At 55.5% G+C, this 16,860-nt stretch overlaps 1 protein-coding gene across 3 annotated transcripts in view; it reads right to left on the minus strand.

The window, feature by feature from the left end:
- Positions 1-15,835, minus strand: part of ACTN1 (actinin alpha 1) — a 99,045-nt gene extending 83,210 nt beyond the window's left edge. For all 3 annotated transcript variants that reach the window (XM_082619464.1, XM_082619463.1, XM_082619465.1), the window contains exon 1: positions 15,453-15,835. In XM_082619464.1, the coding sequence (XP_082475590.1) occupies positions 15,453-15,557 (105 nt within the window). In that variant the 5' untranslated portion in view covers positions 15,558-15,835. The remainder of the gene's footprint in view (positions 1-15,452) is intronic.
- Between the last annotated feature and the right edge of the window lie 1,025 nt (positions 15,836-16,860).

Below are 16,860 nucleotides of genomic sequence, written 5' to 3' on the forward strand. Positions count from 1 at the left end.
CAGTCCCTTGGGCAGATACCCTTGCTCTGGCAGGAGTTTCTCCTACCCACTGAACCCACAGGCAGGCCGCCTCCCTCGCACCAGGCCGTGGGTCAGCCAAGCCTATACAAAGGACTGATTATGAACCATCCACCTTGCAGTGGGCAGAGATGCTCTCCCCATCCCTCCAGAGCCACCCCCAGTATCCCCACCCCCAGACCATACCTGGAGCATCCAGCCTACAAGGCAAAGCTAAGGGGCCCATCACCAACCCAAACAGGGCTCCCCACTCTCCCCTCCCCAGGCACCTGGCTTTCCACTCGGCCACACCCCAAGCAGGCATTTCCAGAGTAAGAGAGTCCATGCAGGGCCCAAGACACAGAGCATTGTGGGTCCATAAGGGAAGCTCATTCACCCCGCCCATGCCCTCCCTAGAGGGTGGGAACAAATTGCTGAAAGCTGAGGACATATAAGATAAGAGACTGTGCATTAGCAGGTTATCTTCAGGGCCAGACTGGGAAGCCCAGGGATCAACCTCAAGGTCACCTCAAGAAGTGCTAGACTCTGCTGAGTAATCCCCCCAAAGAGGACGAGAACACAGAATACTGGCACTGACCCAGACCCTGGAGATCATCTCATGTGATAATCCAAGCAAGACATTTACAGCAGAGCAGCACTGTCATCCTATAACCCAGCCCCCTCATTTTGTAGGTAACAATCGGGTGTGACTTATCCAGCATCATACAGTAGCCACAGGAAGTTCTAAGAGGTCTCGAGACCTCAGGTCTCCTGAGGCCCTGGTAGATCATGTACAACCGTTCTCCCTGTTCCGAGGAAAGAGGACAGGGTCCTCCCAAGCAGCTCTCTGGCCTAACGGTGCAAAAAAGGGACAGTCTCTCCAAACCTATTCCTCTCCTAAATGCCACCCCCCAAGGTCCCAACCGAAAGGGAGCAGAAGGCAGGTGGACCAAGGTCCTGCTGAACCCCATATCCTGGGGAACTGGAGAGCCCAGGGTTCTGTCTGCTTCCATACCCCCAGGAGGTCGAGCCCAAAGACAGCAGGCTGCTGATGTCCAATAATTGAGAAAACCCTTGGCTCTGGGCCTGGAAGGAGAAGGAAAACTGAGGCCCAGATTTTACTTCCTTTGAGGCCCACAAACCCACACAACAGGACCAGAAACTCCCTAAGAATTTCTGAAGTAGAGGCCTCAGCCAAATGCAATAGGGCAGGGAGTGGAGGGATGTGTCAGCAAGGCCAGCTCCTTGGGAGGGGAATCCAAAGGGGGCCGCCGGCCAAAAGAGGAAGAAAGGCAGCTGGACTACCTAACAGGGAGCTGGAGCCCTGCACTGGTTCCCACCTCCCCGCAATAGGACACCCGGGGAGGGGGTGCCGAGCAGCAGCAGCGTGGCAGGCTCAGACCCCATCCCAAGCAAAAGGCCGCTTCCCCAGCTCGGGTGTCCTCTTGACCCCAGGGCACACTTCTGAGTCCTGGGAGCCAGCCCTGCTCTGGGCCCTGATTCAGCCCCATCACTGGAGTGACCCTTGGTGACTTGGGAGGTCATCACACCCAGCACCTCCGCATCTGCAGACGTCTCCTGCTGGACTGTGGCTACCACACCCCCTTGAAATGTACCCACTGTCACCGTCCATCCAATATTTAGTGAGTACCTACTATGTGCCGGCAGGAGGCTCCTGAGGAGTCACCCTTTCTTGGGGTGCAGAAGCACATCTCCCTCCCCAAGCCTGGGCCTCCCAAAGAGAGAAAGAACATGGTTTTTATTTTGGGGGAAGGGAGAGGAGGCGCTAGGTAGAAATTACCAGCAAAGTCACAGTCTGGTTCAAGACCTCTACAGTAGATTGCAAAAACAGCCCCAATTCTTCACCCCTGCCTACATCTTCCCCCTCTGTGAGTAACTTTAGAGTGTCATCTCACTTGTTAAAAATGCAAATTCTCAGGCCCCACCCCAGACCCACTGAATGACCAATACTGAGGAAGGGGCCCTGCGGCCTGTGTTTTAACAAGCCCTCCAGGTGATTCTGATGCACATTCAAGTTTGAGAACCACTGCTGTACTCCACAAACCACCCCTATCCTTCTAGGCTTCAAGGCTCTGGGATGAGGTGGCATGAGTGTCTGGATCCCAGTGGCACAGCCTTCAGGAGCCCCAAGTAATGGACCCCTTACTAGGAGGCCCCAGGAGACCCCACAAGCCCACCTTCACTCATCCAAGGAGTCCCAAGTCAGTCACAGATGAGTGACATCCCCTGAGAACCCTCCAAATGTCCTCAGAGCCAAGAGCTTCACAACAGTGCCCTACGCAAGTGCGGTGAGGGCTGCCAACACGGCTGTCCTTTTCAGCTCTCTCCAGCCCATCCTCTACCTAGGCACTAAGTGAGCAAGGCAAGGGCTGAGTGGCTGAGAGCCACGGGATTAGGAAGAAAGGGCCGGAGCCAGGAAACCAAGCGGGGACAGAGAGACATAACTGGAATCCCACTGGCTGCCCCTGGGATCCAGGCAAGACGGGCTCAGCCACGGCTTCCCACCTCCCGCCTCTTCCAAAACTCTATGTGCAGAGAACAACTAACTTCCAAATGTTGCAAGAAGCCACTGTGAGACGTACAACACACATTCATCTAGAAGCATTCCCAAATTCACAGTAGCTTTCTGTCATTGCATATTTGCTTCATCAAGGAACAATAAAAGCAGAAGGGCTCTCTCCTGGGAGGAGAAAAAAATGGCAATGTGGTGTGAGTCCCTAAGAACCTGACTCTCGAGCCCCAGGAAGAGGGCAGCAGACAAGGGTACAAGTGCCCCAGGGGACGAGAATCAGGTGTCAAAAGCACATGTGGGAAGAAAGAAAATAAGAAACAAGAGTGACGGCTCCGGCCCTCCCTCACCAAATACCAGTGAGTCTTTGAACTCCGATGGGGCAGGGAGCTGCAGGTGAACACAAAGAACCAACCGCAGAGGCAAGAAGCCCAGCTTCTGGTCCCACCTGCCACCTGTAAGCGGCTATGTGACCCGGGCAAATCCCCCAAGTCCTCCAGCCCCTCCAGGCGTCAGCCGTCTCATCCACGCCAGAGGGGTCGGAGCTCCTGTCATGTGGGGTGCGGGGCAAGTGAGTGCAGAAAGGGAGGTGTGCATGGCAACACGTTGTGTGGGACACCATCTGTCACACAGACAACTACACAGGCAAGAACTGTACAAACAGATGTTTAGGAATGAAAACACCAAACTGGATAGCGGTCAGTTCCACGGAGGGACAGGAATGGGACTGGGGAGAGGAGCGCCATGACCTCCAGTCTGGAATGTGCATCGTCTTTGTGAACTGGCCTCAGAGCAGAAAATGGAGAAATAACGGCTGTAACCACCTGAGCCTTCGCAGTCCTTTCTAAGTTTCCTTACCCCCAGTCAAATCATCTCACACAGGTGTCGTGAGGATTAAATGAATGAATATCTGTGAAACACTCAGAAACGTGCCTGGCTCAGAGCACAGCACCAGCTTGCCTCATGCTTGGGGGAGGGGGGAGATGGTCCGCTGTATATCATTCCAGACATACTCCCTGGGCCACAAGGTGGGCCTAAGCTGGCCTTGTCCTGAACCAGCAGCTTCCATGGAAAGGGACTGGGGGCAGGTCCCCTAGCCGGGCACCCCTGGGCCCCAATGTGGCCTCACTGCCTGCACCAAGCAGCCCATTAAGGGGGTTCCAGACAGGCCCAGAGAACTGAAACCCCAATGTGGAATTCCTTACTTTTTAAAAAGCTGATTATATACAATGAAACTCAATTTACCACTGCGTAACTTACCAAAAAAATAAATATATATAGGTGGCTTTCTTTGGGGCTAGAGTTTGGGGCGTCCTCAGGACTTCATGCATGCAAAGATCCCTCCAAACATCCCCGGCCAGCACAGCATCCAGGGGGAAGGGCAGGAAACCAGGGGTCTGGCCCCCACTTCCCTCACCTCCTCCATCTCCCAATTCCCGGGGCCAAGTCTGGAAAAGCACTTTGGGTTCCTGGAAAGAAAGGCCTTTCCGAAGTATCGGGAACTCTACTGGAAGGGGCCATTATATATTATCTGGAGGATGTCTGTGGTGTTTGAAAGGGGGCCACTCCCCTGCCAAAGTCAAGGCAGTGGCCAAAAACAACAGCGGGGCTTCTCAGAGCCAGACACACACACACACACGTGAACACACACACACACACACACACACACACGCCTGCATTCACACTGACATACACATACACATCCTCGCTCACTCACTCACAGTACTAGAGGTCAAAACAGACACGGGACCTCAAAGCCACTGGCCCTGTCCCCACCAGACCCTCCCACTGGGGGAGGTAGTGATCCCATTTCCTGGTCTTGGGACTTAGAAGAATTAAAAGCCCCACTTCTCTCTCCATCCTCAAACCACAGGCTGTGACATGTGCACATTTCCACATGGGACATGAGGAGAAAGAGTCTGACAGTAATAAGTCCCTTCCCACCCACATGCAGGACCTGCCACCCCTCTTCCAAGATGGAAAGCCAAGTTTCATTAGGAGACCTGCCTGAAGGGGGCCACCCACCTCGCCGCTCCCTCCCCTCGTGTCATTTCACCTACAGATGATTTGAAAACAGAGCCCAGCACTGCTCCCTCGGTTATAATCAGCTTTGCCGATGGCTTTTAAAAAATAAAATTTCAGGGCTTCTCTGGTGGCGCAGTGGTTGAGAGTCCGCCTGCTGATGCAGGGGACACGGGTTCGTGCCCCGGTCCGGGAAAATCCCATATGCCGTGGAGTGGCTGGGCCCGTGAGCCATGGCCGCTGAGCCTGTGTGTCCAGAGCCTGTGCTCCGCGACGGGAGAAGCCACAACAGTGAGAGGGCCGCGTACCACAAAAAAAAGAAAAAAAGAAAATTTCAGGCCCATAAAAAACGCTCCCCTGTAAGCCCTGGCCTCAAATCACAGGCCTGCGACCAAGCTCCACAGTACCAACCACCACGGAACTTAGTAAACACAAGGTAGAGGAGGCTCCCTTCCCTTCCCCACCCCCATCACTTTTCTGCCCTCAGCTGAACCATTCAGGGCCTTTGATTTAGACCCTTAGCTGCAAGGTTCAGAGGGAAGAGGGGGCAGGAAGGGCACTGTCCTCCCCCCAGGGCTGTCCTCTGGCCTGGCCCGCGGCGCTGAAAGCCAAAACTGCTTACCCCAGCCTAAGCCCCCATACTTTCCCTCATCAGCTTTCTGAACAGACTCAAAGCTCAAACCAGAACCTCCACCTTGGCGTTTCACACGCACAGGCTTCTAAAACCAAAATAAACACTGAGCCTCAGCTACCTGGTTCAAAGGGTGCTAGGTTCCCCTGGCGACCAAACAAAGGGGATGGCAGGAGCAGGTGAAGCTGAAGGAACCCAAGCAGCAGAGAAGGAGGGGACGTGGTTGAATTTCATAGCGGGGGAGCCAGTCCCCCAAAGCTGGGAGCAGCTCCAGGAGAGGCCACCGGGGACCTGAGTCTATTCCTGTTACTCCTACTGAAAAGTGGGGAGAAATACAACTAGAATCCTCCCCTACCTTTCCAACCAAGAAAAGGAACTTCGGAAAGGCCCACACCCACCCCTTTGGCCTCACAGACCCTCAAAGTCCTGGGATTCAGAACCAACTCTGCCCCATTCAGCTTGCGAGAGGTAAAATCACTCCCCGTTTCTGAGCCTCACTTGCTCTGTCTATAAAATGGGGATAAGGCCTCACAAGTCTATTCATCATGATGAATGGAGAGAAAAACCATACGTAAAAGAGTAAATGTTAAAAATCATGAACCGTATTTTGAGTACTTGGTTATATTCCATCTTGACTTGTTCCTTATTTCATTTATATCAGCCATGTATCAATTAAAACGTAACCTCCAAAATAACAAAGGGTGCGTCTGTACTTATGGTTAAGGGTGGAGTTCCAAGGTCAACCTGCCTGGGTTCATTCATAACCTGGCTTATTACCTGGTCAATCTTGGGCAAGTTACTTAACCTCTCTGAGCCTCAATCTCCCTATCTGTAGTAACAAGGGAAATAAAAATACCTTTCTCAAAGGGGTTTTTGACAGATTGAGATAATCCAAACCATGCAACCTTCAATCCATGTGAACTATCACTCTTTTTACTTGTTTGGGGAACCAAGACTTTCTTAATAAATACTACTGGCTGGTTGTTGGATATAAAACAGACAACTCTCCTTTCCAGCCTTCCTTCTCTCATCTCCTCTTCCCTTCCCTGAAGGTGGATAGTGTTTACATTACCTCCCACATCCTGGGCATGTGAAATGCTTTAAACCGAAATGAAAGGTTTGTTTTAAGTACCAAGGGTACCAGCACCTTCCTTCCCAGCCCCTTCTCACTGTGAGCCTTCTGGTGTGAGCCTGTTATTTTATATCTTTAAGCTCGGGATCTTCATCTATCAAGTGTGATCATCCCACATGCCTTACAAGGTTGTTGTGAATGTTAAATGACACCGCAGAGAACACATCCACCACAGAGGCCACGTGCAAGAGGGGTTTCTCTCCGTCCCCCTCCCCGACACTGTGGGTGACAGGCCTGGAGAGGACCCCACAACCTCTCAGTGAAGAGTGGATCCCAGCCCAGAAGTAGCCCGCTGTAGCCAAGGACCAAGCAGGCGGTTTCCAGGGTAACAGCATCCTCTGCAACTACTCCCGATTTCTATCCTAGGCTGCCTTTTATTCTCCTCCCGCCTCTGTAGTGGGCTAAGTCACCTGTTCCCATTATTGCTAGGCAACCTCTGAGAATGGGCAGCTGCCTCCTGGGGTAGGACCCTGGCCCTGCCCTCCCCTCTTCATGCCTCAGGCCCTGGGGATAGCTGCCCCACTTGGACCCACCCTGTTAACCCTGGGGATGGCAGAAGGTGAGAAGCAATCTCAGGCCAACAAGGCAGGTCCCATGGGACTCGGCCTTGGAGGAATGAGGAAGGTCACCCGTCCTCCCCCAGCCCAGCCTTCTGTTTGCCTGTTCTTATCGGTGACCTATTCTTAAGCAGTTTCCAAGAAAAAGGCCACATGATGCTTTTTATGAAAGCCACCCTTCTTGATTATTTTCCTCTTCTCTTCTCCCACTCGCTTACCATGAGCCTGTATCCCTGACCTTAGCGTAAACAGTGAGCAAGACAGAAAAGGTGGGCTCCCAAGTGAGAGGAAGAGGGGTAAGGATGGAGAGAGCTCACCTCTAGGAGGTGGGATGACAGGCAACTGTCATTCCCTTCTTATATTAGCATTTTCTGAGGGTTTTTAAAAATTGAGATATAATTCTTATACCATCAAAGTCACCCGTTTAAAGCCTACAGTTCAGCGGTTTTTAGTGTATTCACAAGGCTCTGCAACCACCACTGCTGTCTAATTCCAGAACGTTTTCATCACTGGGTTTTGTTTTGTATATGTTTGGCTTCGGTTAAATTGTTCCTAGATTCGCACGCATTTGCTTTATAAGCAGGAGAGCACAGTCTGAGCAGGCAAATCGGGAACCACACTGCCCGGCTACGGACCCCTGCTCCACCTCTCGCTCGCTGCAGGATCTTGGAAAAGTCATGCGGCTGCTCCAGGGCAGCTCTGTCATCTGTAAAACAGGGTAACAGTATCCACCTCGCAGGATTAGATGTGTTAATGCACGTAGAGTCCTTAGCACAGGGCCGGATACTTAGCACATGCTCCGAAAGCGTGAGCCACTGTGATCATTATGAGAAAAAGAATTTCTTCAACTTAAAAAAGAAAGAAAAAAATCCAGTCCTGTTCCTGGCTCTGCTCTCGGGCTGCCGGGACGGCCACTTTCTGCTCATTTGTCTGGGAGAAGCTGGAGCTGGACGAAGGCCTTGCACCATTTGGGGCGGCTGAACAGGGCACGAGGCGGGGGCAGGTGGGGGTCGTGAGTGTTGCCCGCGTGGCTTTGAGGCCAAAGGGTCACTACCCAGGACTCACTACCCTGCACAGCAAGATCCTGCCAGGTAATCCCCAGCCAGGACATGATGGGGGGTGAAGGAAGAACAGGAAAGACAAGCAGGAGAGTGCTTGACCAGCCCTCTCCACGCCATGACCCTCTACCCGCTGAGACGGGAGGATTCTAGGGCCTGATGCTCGGCCTGAGAACCAGCGAGCAATCTTGGCCGTGTATTAAGAGGAAGGTGGGCTCCCAGCGTGGCTCTGAGGGTCTCCTGCCCCCGCCACTCCCCAGGTGCCTGGCGTCGGCCACTTTGGGCAATTAGAACTTAGCAGGACCCTGCCTTGGCCGATGGAGACAGCACCCAAGTCCCAGCAGGGTGACCCCGTCTGACCAGGACTAAGGAACCAGGCTACGGGGGTTCCTCTGCCTGCCGCCTCTTAGCCGAGACTCCTCTGGGGAGCTCCAGACTGGACTGGGCTTCCAGCACCCCAGGTGAGTAACTCAGCCCAGCTCCTGGGGCCCTTCCTGCAGCGATGTGGACCCACTGACCACACTCCGAGGGGATAAAAACAGGGCCCTGGGAAGCCTCCCTGACACCACAGCCCTGGGCCGCATGCACACCAGGTCCCAGGAGACCCTTGGGCGGGTCGCACATGGGGGCAGCTCGGGTGGCGTTGGTCCCAACTAACACCACACCTGCGCAGAGGTGTGGGGCTCCAGAGCCCAACCTGTGAGCCGGAAGGCGACAGGTCAGCTCCGGGAGGGGCAGAGAGAATGGGGGGAGGAGGACAACAAGGGAAAACAACGGCAGGGTGTTCCCGGCCTGCAGGACTACTCACTGCTGCCTGGGCTCCTTCCAGCCGTCTCCCTCTCCCCTACTGTCCTACCCTTCTGTACACACACACACACACACACACACACACACACACACCCAAGGGGAGGCTTCCCAGCAAGACCTCCCCTGTCACCTCAGGCAGCAGTGGTGGCTCCTGCTCTACAGTGGCCAATGCCACGCCCCCGGCCGTGACTGGCGTGGCCTGGTGGGATTTTCTGTCTTTCTGGTTCCCTCTGCACCTAAACTGTCATTTCCACAACCCCACATGGGTGGAGCATCTGATACCTAACAGGGGTTTGATCAGCGCTCACTGATTGACTCCGCAAGGAGAAATGGTCCATGTTCTCGCACTGTGAAGGGGCTAGAAGGTTAAGGAGCAGAGACACGGCTCTTCCCTAGAGACACACAGTAGCAGGTCTGTGGCTGGGTCCTGTCTCAGGCCGCCCTACCCTGGCAGGGCAGGAGGCACCAGGTCTCATGTGACAAGTCCTCCAGCCAGGTTTGTGGTTTGTGGCCACTGGCCAGGCGCCCAGCCTCAGGACTTCCTCGAGAAGCTGGAAAAAGGAGGCCCAAATCCCAACCACAAATCCCAAACGACAGGTCGCCCATTTGGTTTGACCTCCTCACACAGAATCGCCCCACAAGGAAGGTCCCAGCGGTGAGGGCCTCTCCCAGCCCCATCCCATTGAGCACAGCCTTGACAGCCTTCCTCTAGAAGTCAGACTTCAGGAAATGAGTTTCCTCCTTTTCCCTTTGAAAAGGCTGGATCCTACAAGCCCATCTCGAGTGACCAGCAGGCCCTCAACGTCTCAACATTCCTCAGAACTGGAAAGTCTGGTTCGCCCTGTGCTCCGGGCACTCTCACATCTATCTGTCCAGGGCAGGGAAGGTGGCAGCCTCCACCCACAGCCCTGATGCTCCAGGCCTCGTCCATCTCTTCTATCTCTCTTTCGGGCTTTGTCAATCACTTCACCAACCAGTGGGGCACCTGTGCTCAGCGCACCCATGTGGGACAGGTTTCAGAGAGGAAGCAGCTGTAACCCGTCCTGGAGCAAAGCAGGGCTGGGTAAGCAGCTGGGGGTGTGGGCCGGACCCAAAGAGTGGCCTCAGCTAATTATCAGAGGGGGCTGAAGACATTCTAGAATTGTCTCTTTTAGAGGAAATCCATTCTCTGAGGTCATTTTACCTGTATTACAACCAGCTGACAAAGTTTTTAAGCACTTCAGCATTCATCTCTTCATCCTGGATACCCAGGGAAGTAGGGAAAGGGTAGGCAAGGGATTCTATACCATTCTATAGGTAAAGGTACTGAGCAACTGGAGAGGTCAGGTGACACTGAATGAGCCAGAGCTGACTTCGGGGTCAAAGGTCAGGGACAACACAACTCCCACACCCTTCTAGTCAACCTGGTCTCCTTCTGAAATGGGTTTATATACTACATCTTATCTCAGAGCATCATGGGTAAAGGCCATAGCAAATCTGGTTCCTCAAAATAGTTAACATTTATTGAGCACTCACTATATGCTAGGTGCTATGCTAAATTCCCTACATACATTACTTGGTTTAAACCTCTACGCAGCTATTTCAAGTGGGAACAATTATTATCCCCATTTCCCCCTTGGCATCAAGAGGCACAGAGCAGGTAAGTGATTCACCCAGGATCACACCACTCGTCAGTGGAGGGGCCAAGACTTGAACCCAGTGTGCCCAGAGCATGTCCACCTGTAGAGGTTGGAGCCGGGGTCCAGCCCCAGGATGGGGTGTTTTATCTGGAATGTAAAGCATTTCATCCCAATCTCCACCCCCCTGGCCCGGAGTTGGGAGCCATGCATGATGCCATTTATCCAGTTATTCGCATCATTTCTGGACCATGTACAACAGGCCTGACTCTCTGCCAGGCAGAGCACAAGACAGGCTGGGTCCCTGCTCCCATGGACACTGGCACGGAGTGAAGCAGGAAGGAGTGAAGAACACTGGGGGTATGAGGATGGAGACGATGGCCAATTCTCTCCTCTCTTAGGCTTTATCTCCACCAGGCATCACTCTGGCTTTAGAAGTCCTAACCTCCTGCCTTCAGGGTAAGCAGACGTCCCACTCCTCCCCAGGTAAACCCACCCACAGCAGGCCCTCCCCTCTTTTCAGTCCTCCACCTTGATCGGTGGCCTTGGTAGCTCCTGTGATGATGGTCTCACAGTCCAGAAGCAAGTGTAAACAAAGTGGCCTCTCTTCCTGCCACATCCCCTGACAACCTGGCTTGACGTGGGTACAGAATCAACATCTGGGCCTATTAACAACCACCTTCTTTCACCTGCCAGGGCTGCCTCTCTGTTTGAACTTCCATCAGCTCAACAAATATTAATTAAGGTCCTACATGTTAAAAAAAAACAAAAAACAAAAAACAAACAGGGGCTTCCCGGTGGCGCAGTGGTTGAGAATCTGCCTGCCGGTGCAGGGGACACAGGTTCGAGCCCTGGTCTGGGAGGATCCTACATGCCGCGGAGCGGCTGGGCCCGTGAGCCACAACTCCTGAGCCTGCGCGTCTGGAGCCTGTGCTCCGCAACAAGAGAGGCCGTGACGGTGAGGGGCCCGCACACCGCGATGAAGAGTGGCCCCGGCTTGCCACAGCTGGAGAAAGCCCTCGCACAGAGGCGAAGACCCAACACAGCAATAAATAAATAAATTTATAAAAAAAAAAAAAAAAAAACAGGTTGGCACCTGTGGGAATACACATTAAACCAGAGCCTCCAGGATTTAAGAGGGAAGAGAGAGAATAAAACTGAACAGCAGGGGGACTTCCCTGGTGACGCAGTGGTTAAGAATCTGCCTGCCAATGCAGGGGACCACGGGTTCGAGCCCTGGTCCGGGAAGATCCCACATGCCACAGAGCAACTAAGCCCGTACGCCACAACTACTGAGCCTGCGCTCTAGAGCCCGCAAGCCACAACTACTGAAGCCCAGGCACCTAGAGCCTGTGCTCCGCAACAAGAGAAGCCACTGCAATGAGAAGCCCGCGCACAGCAACAAAGAGTAGCCCCCGCTCGCCGCAACTAGAGAAAGCCCGCACGCAGCAACAAAGACCCAACGCAGCCAAAAATAAAAGTAAATTAATTTTTTAAAAAAATTGAACAGCAGAAGCTGCCATTTTACATATTCTCTGCTGTCAGCCCAGCAGGGGGGTATTAGCTCCTTTTTATAAATAAGAAATTGGAGGCTGAGAGAGGTTAAGTAACTTGCCCAGGACCACAAGCCTAGAAGTGTAAAGCCAGGATGCTACTCAAAATCCATGCTCTCTCCAGCCCACCTGACTCCGGGCATGCGTGCGCGTGTGCACACGAGGACGTGGGTGAGATCCACATGAGGGAATAAAGTGGGGACTATGGTCGTCCCCCCAAAATGGGCATTCAGACCTGGGGCCCCTAGGAAAGGTGACTTTGGTGCTCAGCTTCCAAGATCAGAAAGACTGTGAAAGCCGGTAAACTTCCCCAATCCACTGCATTTTGTGTCTGGAGGCAGGGAGTCCAGCATGATGAACTCTGCACTGAAACAGTCTTTGAAGGGACAAGCCGTGGCCAACCTGAGGCAGGTTCTTGAGTCATGCCTGCTGCCTGAACGAACTTCTACCTGCATCTGCATCAGCCTTACCGTTTGCCCAAGAAGTCATTTAATCTGATGCCTGTTAAGAGCCCCGAGGGGTGGGCAGGGCAGGCACGCAGCCAGAGGAGGAAACAGAATGGAAGGGCCACAAGGGCAGGGACCTCACCTGTCTACTTCACTGCTCTACCCTCAGCACCTGGAACTGGGCCTGGCTCAGAGTAGGTGCTCCAAAAGTATGTGCTGAAGTTTCTAATGACAGCTCAGAGAAGTGAAATGACTTGCCCGAAGTCTCACACATAGCACTGATTGTACCAGGGCTAAAAACAGGGTCTTCAGCCTCCCACCCAGTGGCCTTTGTATCCCACGGTACCGTGTCTTCCTCCTCCCCGCCCTCACCCCCAGACTCACTCTCCAGCCTGCATCTGGAATGGTCGGCCTCTGTCCACTCGTTAAATCTGGTCCCACTCAACCCTCACCTCCCATGGTCAGCAGGGAGGGTGTCAAAAGCACCAAGTTACTTTAAGTCTGATCCTCCACTTGTTGTACCACTTTATAGCCCCACCAGCCCTCTGAGAACTAGGGGAAATGTGCAGAAACTGAGAGGTAACAGAATTAATGGCAGGAAAAAAACAAACCTTGGACCAGATTTTCCCAATCAGGCCCAGAGCCTGTGCCGTGTACCCCTCTCCATCAACCCCACCAAAGCAGGTGTTGGCTCTTCTTGGTCCGAGATCTTTGCAGGGCTGGATGCCAGACCCAGCTTTCCGGCCTCTCACCAACAAGGAACAAGTGAGGGGAAGCTGCCTGCCCAGAATACGGTTGCATCCCAGCCCCACCGTGCACCCGTCAGGATGCTGGGCTGGTTACTTCCCCCTCTGCCCCTTATTTCTTCATCCTCACGTGTGCCCAGCTCACAGAGCTGTTGGCAGTAACAACTGAAACAGTATATATGATTAGAAGAGTGCCCGGCACACATCAGCCAATGCCAGCTCTTGGAACTGTTGAGTTTGTCCCTAGATAACGAAGTTTCCCAGGTGACCCTGTTCCCACCTGGCTGCCCAAAAGCCTGGTGCACACCCACTACCACCCAGGTCAGGGTTTTTGAGTGTGAGTGCGGGTGTGTGTGTGTGTGGAGAGAAAGAGACTACATAATTTTTCTCAACTACTTTTAATATATTCATTCATTCATTTGATAATAATGAGCACTGCGCGCAGGTCCAGTGCCCAGTGCTTAGTCCCACAGTCCTTAAAAGGACCTAATTCCTAATTCTTGGGCAGTCCTGTCACTCCTGCCCCACCAGGCACACAGTAGGTGTTAGGCAAACAGGAATTTTTCCACTTCTACTGCCCATGGAAGATCCCAAGATATCCACCACACCCTAATCCCTAATTCCACCCCTCACGTCCAATTTAAAATCTATTCCCAAGAAAGCTGCACCTTGGTGGTGGTGGGGGGAAGAGCCCCACCCTTTCCCGCATAGGAATCTCCAAATCACTCCCTTCTCAATTTCACCAACAGCCCAACTGACCCAGGAGATAAACCGGGTGAGGGAGGACTCACCTCTCCCCCAGCTCTCCCAGAGGGGCCGACAGGAAGAGGGGGAGGGGTGTTTAAGCAACTGCCACATGGCAAAGAAGTCGGCTCGAAGCCCGGGAACCCTCGGATGCGGCCACAGAGGGCTGGGTCCAGGAGAAGCCAAGACCCTGGAGCTCAGGTCGCCCGGCTTCGGGAAGCCCTTTGTGCGCGTGTTTTAAATTACCTCTTCTTGTCTGATGAAGTGAGTAAAAGGGCGCCGTTTCAGGGCTTAGGATTCCTGAGTGAGCTAATACAGGATGCCTTTGGCTGAAAAAAAACTTCAGTCGGCTCCCTAAACTCCCCCCCCTTTTAAGTTTAAAAAAGGGAATGAATGTTACCATTTTTGGACATGAGCTTTCTCCCTCAAGCCCAGCCCTAACCGCACTATCCAGAGGGACGCGCCATCCTGTCCCCCCCCCATTCCCAGATCAGCAGAAGGGTGGAGGTGGGGGGTTGGGGGGTAAGGAGGGACCGGATGGGAGCGGGGGAGGGGGAGGGGGGTGTTCAGGGTACGTGGCCGCCTGGGGCAAGAGCTCACCGCGCAGGCAGGAAGCAGGGACAGGGTTGGGGCGCCCTCACCCCCCCAACAAGAGTGGGTTGTGAACTCTTCCTGCCACCGGCCACTGTGCCCGGGTCCCATCGCCAGCTCCGAGCCCAGCTCCGGTGGCGGAGCGCGCCCTCGCACGCGGCGCCTGGGACGCGCCTCGCTGGCTAAGCATGGAGCCCCAGTGACTGACCCCAAATATCCCCGGAGACAATGCCTTGCCCTAGAGCCCCTCGACTCAGATCAAGTTGCCCAAATTCGCGATCTCCCGGCAATGAGCGGGGGTCGGAGAGGCAGGACGCAGACGCAAGCCCATCTCCGCTCGCAGCTACCAACCGCTGAGTTAAGCAATAAAACGGTTTGCCGTCCTGACCCCGCCCCCGCCAGGGCCCACTGGGGAGCTCGCGTTTGCCCCCGGGTTCTCTCGGCCCCAACAACCCCATTCTGGCAGGTCCACCTCCAGGCAGACCCAGAGGAGGCTGCCAATCCCGCCGGCGCCCGCTTCCCCCTCGGCCTGCGGGCAGGGGCTGGGAGGATCCGTGCACCATGTCCCCTCCAGGTACCAAGGCGACCCAGGAAGCAAGCTGCCACCGCACGCCATACGGAAAGGCGGTCAAGGGGCGGGGAAGGGAAGGGAAAATCGATCCGGAGCTAACAGCCACCGAGCCGGGGACTCAGCCCCAGCCTCCCGAGCACCGCCCCTGCGCCTTGCCCTCCCGGGGCTGGTGCGATTGTATAGCCGGGTGGCCTGGATAGCCCGCCCCAAGGCGACCTGCCCGCCGGCGGCCCCACCTCCCCGCGCTTGGCCTCGGCGTTCGCGGGCTCTGGGACCCGGGCGCTCCCCCTTCCGCCCCGCGCCTGTAACCCAACACCCCTCCTCGCTGCGGCCGCGCATCCCCCGCCCCCGCTCGTGCGCGCCTGGAACCGGTTCGCAGCCGGGAACCCAGAGCCCTGCGGGCGGAGTGGCCCGGGGCGGAGGGCTGCGGTGGGCTGGGGCGGTTGCTGACCTTTCTCTGCTGCTTCTCCCAGGCTGGGTCCAGGAGCAGGTCTCGATCCCAGTCCTCCTCGGGCTGCATGTAGTCATTGGTTTGCTGGGAATCATAATGGTCCATGATGGTGAGCGCGTGCTAGGGGCTGGATTTCTTCCTCCACCTTCTCTCCCGGCGGCGGCTGCTGCGGCTTGCTGCCCCGGCGTGGGGAGGGAGTCAGGGATGGGCTGAGCTGGGCTGGGCTGGCGGGGCCGGGCTAGTTCCCCTGCGCCCGGTTCCGCCGCGGCGCTGCTCGCGAAGGCGGCTGCTAGTGGGGGCGACGGCGGCGGCGGGTCGAGCTCGCTGACTGCCTGCCTCAGGCGGCCGCTCAGACCTAATCTCCACGCACACTGAGCGAGGCGGACACACTGGCGCTGCGGGAGCAGAGGCGGGCGGGGGCGAGGGGAAGGGGCAGAGCCCTCCCGAGGTTCTCCATTGGCCAGACCGAGTTGCCCAAACTTCCCCCCATCGCCTCTCATTGGGAATTCCTGGCATCCGTCAGCCGGGCCGCGGCGCATATAGGTGGACTGGGCGGCCACCTCCGGGCGCGCACGCCCCCGCCCACTCCCCGGGTTCCCACTCCCCCGCGGCTCATGTGACACCAGCTTAAGCTGAACGGGACCGAAGCCGGGGGACGCCTCCCCGAGCTCGGGGACCGAGCGGGCGCGTGCTCGGGAGCCCCAGGAGCAGCCGGGGGATTGGACACGCTCCCCGCCGACACGAAGGCCCCGAACTCCGGCGCGCCGGCGTCCTGCGCTCCCGCGCGCGCTCCAAACCCCAGAGTGCCAGGAGTTGGAGGACAGACGCTAGGAAACCCGAAGAGCATTCCATTTTCTCTTTCCCAGGGTCCGGAGAGGTCGGCACCCAAGGAAGGGGGGCGGGAAGTGCCGGAATGGAAAGGAATTTCCTGGGAATTTCCTGATTCTGCCGCCCCGCCCCGCCCTGCGCGACCCCGCAGACCCCTGCCCTCCCGGAGCCAGGTTTCTTGCCAGCCAACTGCGCTCAGAGGCCACACAGCTTTCCCGCCTCGCCGCGGGGTCCTTTGCCGCCCGCCCTTGGGCTCAGGGGCTATGTCGCTCAGCTTCCCGGGATCCCCTGCGAGTCCCCGCGGGCTGGCAGGGCTCGAGCTACCCTCATATACACCTGGGCAGCATCCCGATAATTCCGAGTGATCTACCTACGCCACGTCCCTCCAACACACACCCCTGACCGATGGAGAAACTGAGGTTCAAAGAGCTGAGCTTAAAAAGGGTTTATCAGGTTCTCAGGACTCCACAGGCCAACCCTGTAATCGTGTGCCTGACAAACAAAGCCATATTGTTATTGGAGAAGGAAGGAGGGCAAGATTGACGAAACACCTTTAACATCTTGGTGCCTGCCTGGGCTT

This window comes from Mesoplodon mirus (assembly GCF_964341445.2).
Source record: "Mesoplodon mirus genome assembly, chromosome: 4".
Taxonomy (NCBI): Eukaryota; Metazoa; Chordata; class Mammalia; order Artiodactyla; family Ziphiidae; genus Mesoplodon; species Mesoplodon mirus.